Below are 4279 nucleotides of genomic sequence, written 5' to 3'. Positions count from 1 at the left end.
TATATATATATATAAAATGTTTTCACAAATAAAGGAATAATATCCTGTAACACAAGAAGATGTACCAGGAAGATGCACATTTTTATTTTCATGAAGTTCTATTAATAGGGACACATGCTGACATCTGTCTGTGGCTGTTCTCATGTTCAACAGCAGAGCAGATACTCAGCTGATGTGACCCATGAGCCCGAACAATTCATCACCTGTGCTCCTCAGGAAAAGTTTCCAAGTCTGGTCTAAGATGCTATCTCTGTGAAGAAAAAGAAGGGATAAATTCATGTTCCTCTTGTAAGAAGGATTAAGACAAGTCTTTCTGGCATTTCCTTGAAATTGCTACATACTTATTTTCACTCAGACAAGAAACCAGAGGTTATTTGCACAATAAAGTCCACGTATGTCCTTCAATATATAGTAGAGCTATGGTAACTAGCAAGGTTGGTACTGGTGTCACAATAGTCAGGCCACTGGAAAAGAATTGAGAACACCTGCCATTCAACATACAGGTCTACCCCTAGGCTCCCTACACCATGAAATCCCACTACTGTTAAAATGCCAAAAAGTTAAAAGACTGGACAGAATAAATAGTACACCTATTTACTAAGGCAGAATTAATTAATTAACCAGGCATTAACTAACTCTCCTAAAGATAGGAAATGTTAGAAATGTTAAAAATATTATGTCCTAGATGGTGTGGTATTACATGCCTATATCCTCCCAGCACTCAGGAGTCAGGCAGGAGGATTGCCACAAACTCAAGGTCAGCCTGGTCTACACAGTGAGTTTTAGGGTAGTCAGAGATAGATAGTGAAATTCAGCCTCAAAGAAATAAAAATACCATGTCCTAATTATATTCAAATGTAAATAGTTTTCTATTCAATTGTTTATTTAACTTATAGTGTTAATCATTTAAGGTTTTATTCAGAGCCAGGCGTGGTGGCGCACACCTTTAGTCCCAGCACCTGGGAGGCAGAGGTAGGTGGATCTCTGTGAGTTCAAGACCAGCCTGGTCTATATGGTGAGTTTCAGGCCAGCTGGGACTACAGGGAGACTATGTCTCAAAAAGACCAAAAAAATAAATAAATAAAATTCAGATGGGTGAATGGGTGGATGGCTAAGTAGATGAGTGAATGGGTGTGTGGAGAGTTGGATGGACTGATTTTTAGATATGTGGATGAATGGATGGATGAGTATGTGTAGGGGTGGATGGATAAGTGGGTGAGTAGGTGGATGGACTGATGGATGGGTTGGTGGGGAGTGGGTAGATGGGTGAATAGGTGGATGGATGGTTGGTTGAGTGTGTTGATAGATGAATGAGCAGTACTTGTAAAGGCTGTGCATTGAGGTAGCTAATTGACTGGCCCTTTTAGGTTCCGCAGCCTCCTGCCACCATCATTCAGCAGCTACCACAGCAGCCGCTGATTGCACAGATTTCTCCTCCTCAGGCCTTGCCCTCTCAAAGGTCAGGAAATATTAAGGAAGGTATGTATGTGCTCAATATTGACATTGTTTATGAAATTATATGCTGAAAGAGAAAATATTTTGTAAATAGGTATTGTGTGACACTTTTCTTGGGACGATGCAACACAAACATGTATTCACCCCAGACTGAAAACTGATGACAGACTAAAGTAACAATACCGCTGAAATTCAGCTTGGTGAACAAATGAGATTACTGGGGTTATTTACAGGAGTATGAGTGAGGAGTTACTTAGAGGAGCAGGGACAACTCAAAGGCACCTGCATCACCAAAAGCCTACCCCAGCATGAAAGCTGGAACCCTAGAGCTCTTTGCATGGTTTACAGGCCACTCAATAGGGAGAGTCTCTTCCAGGCATCACAGTTGGTATGAGAGTCCTCAGCCATTCTTACTGCTTAAAGAACTTAAAGAAGGCTGGAGAGATGGCTCAGCAATTAAGAACACTTGTTGTTCTTGCGGAAGACCCGGGTTCAAATCCTAGCACCCACATGGCAGCTAACAACTGTCCGTAACTCCAGTCTGAGGGGATCCAACAGCCTCTTCTGACCTCCGTGGGCATTGCACAACATGGGTACACTTACCTATATGCAGGCAATATATGCATACACGTAAAATTTAAAAAATTAACTTAAAAATAAAAGTTAAAAAAAAAGAACTTGAAGAGAGAGTGCCCTTGTTAATCTGGCAAGTTTCAAATACTTTATGTGATTTTTACTTTCTGAGACTTAAGAATCTTCCTTTCAGAACCTCCTGAGTCTGAATGAGCGTCCCTTCAAGATGGATTGTTTCAACTCAGAAAACTGTTACTAAGCACTCCACCCCTTCCTCTGGCTCTTGCATTCTTTCTGCCATGTTCCCTGAGCCTTGGAGGGGGTAATATAGATGTCTTTCTTGTCTAAGGCTAAACTTGAGCCACTATGCCACAGCAACAGTTGTTTGTTCTCAGGAGCTTCACCTGTGGTTATGAGTGTCTGTAAGTACACCTCCTTCTGCAAAAAAGAAGTTTCCCTCCATGACCAACTTAGGATGATAGCAACAGTGATCTACAAGGTATAAACACAGATGTTTAGAAGGCAGTGGACAGGCACATCATATCCAATTAACAAAACAATAGTAGTTGCTTTCACACCAGGCCTATGACTTCCCCAGCCACAAGATTTTCTCCTGGCTTACAGTAGCGGACATGAATTATTTCCTCCTACAGATTGGGTCTTAAATCCTGTTGGAAAGTAGTTGGTTTTATCCAAAACAGTCTGTGCCACTATTGCAGCACTGGGCATATCTTGCTTGGTATTTTGATAATGTAGTACATGGAGTCCACAACTGATAGAATTGTTGGTGACAGTTCTCTTCCAACAGCCTGCAACACCACTTTCTATTATGAAGCCAGGCAGCAGAAAGGGAGCTTCCAGTTTGGCCCCAACCTTATTTCTCTATGTCTTATAACCAATGTATGCATTGTCTTCAACAAGAGTCTTATCATCTAGTTCTTGTGTTGCAGGAAGACCAGGCAAGACACCAGGAGTCTACAGGAAGCAAGTATTTTACTAGGCTACAGCGTGGTCCAGCGGGCTAAAGCCTCAAAACCTGGACCCTGATTAAGGAGAGTTTATACATTTTATAGGATTATGCATATTCAAAAGCATCACAGTAAAGTTTCATTTAGTAGATGAAGTACCAACAAATGCATTTGATAAGACCCTCATGTACTTCCAATAATAAGTATATCCATTGATACATGCAGAAGTTACAGCCAGCACCCCTGAAGCCTTCATTGGCATCCAAATCAGAAAGGCCATTTTGAGCTCAGTCCCAGGCCTACACAAGGCAGGCAACCATAGAAACTGTAATCTCTGAGTGTCTGGAAAATGTTGCCTCTTACAGTGATCTTTCAGGAAGTGCCCGCCCACTACCATGTATCTTATTTGTTAGAATAGCTAAGATTGTACTAGCATCAGCTTATTTTTGGGAAAGTTATTCCATATTTGACCATAATATCTATTTCTTTGTAAAATGCTATTTAAATTTCCTATAATAATTTAAGGGGAATATATACTTTTGTGTTAGAAGTCTCAAATCCATTAATATGATTATTGTTATTATTGAGAAAAACATTTATTTACCCTGTTTTTCTTTTTTTATTAAGTAATTAAATATTTTATATTTGTATTAGTTTATATTGCTTATTTTTTTTCCATTATTGTGTCAAGATAGAGCATTCCACTAGCTGCTCTTATTACAGACATTTCTATATCATGACACAAATAATAGTAACCTTGTTGGAAGTGGATTATCCCTTAGTCGTCTCCAAGGACATAATACCCTTTCTCTTTGGCTGTTTTGTGGTCCTTTCCCCTGTCACAGAGTTAGGTGGCCACCTGGCTCCAGAGAGAGGTTTTCAGGACATTTGAGATAAGTAGGCTTGAATCTGAAGCTGAAAGGCTAATCCTAGTTCCAGAATCAGCTTCTCTGTGAGTTTAAACAGCACAAAACAATTTACTAACATAATGCATATAAAGACATTTGTTCTGTGAAACAACTGAGCCCAATGGTTTACACAAGACAAAAGAATTAAGTCCAATGGTAACTGATAGATGAATCGGATAGATGAATCAGGTCAATAGGGAGAAAGCACCAGGACACAGATAAAACTCCAGCAGGATAGAGTTTATAAGCATAGGAAATTCACACGGGACAATTCCCTTCAGGGTAGGGAAAATTGTCAGCCCACGGGTTGTGGGCTGGGGTCTTTATAGGGGGCCTTTGGGGGATGCAAAAGGGGGGAGCATTTTTTTTTTTTTT

At 40.2% G+C, this 4279-nt stretch overlaps 1 protein-coding gene across 1 annotated transcript in view; it reads left to right on the top strand.

The window, feature by feature from the left end:
- The window catches only part of CUNH21orf58 (chromosome unknown C21orf58 homolog), an 18716-nt gene extending 17190 nt beyond the window's left edge, over positions 1-1526 (top strand). Inside the window, exon 9 of the mRNA XM_029567097.1 lies at positions 1368-1526. Coding sequence (XP_029422957.1) covers positions 1368-1526 — 159 coding nt within the window. The remainder of the gene's footprint in view (positions 1-1367) is intronic.
- The last annotated feature ends 2753 nt before the right edge of the window (positions 1527-4279 follow it).

This window comes from Nannospalax galili, unplaced genomic scaffold (genome assembly GCF_000622305.1).
Source record: "Nannospalax galili isolate Female #2095 unplaced genomic scaffold, S.galili_v1.0 scaffold619, whole genome shotgun sequence".
Taxonomy (NCBI): Eukaryota; Metazoa; Chordata; class Mammalia; order Rodentia; family Spalacidae; genus Nannospalax; species Nannospalax galili.
Note: the sequence above shows the minus strand (reverse complement) of the source record. Positions and strands in the feature narration are given on the sequence as shown.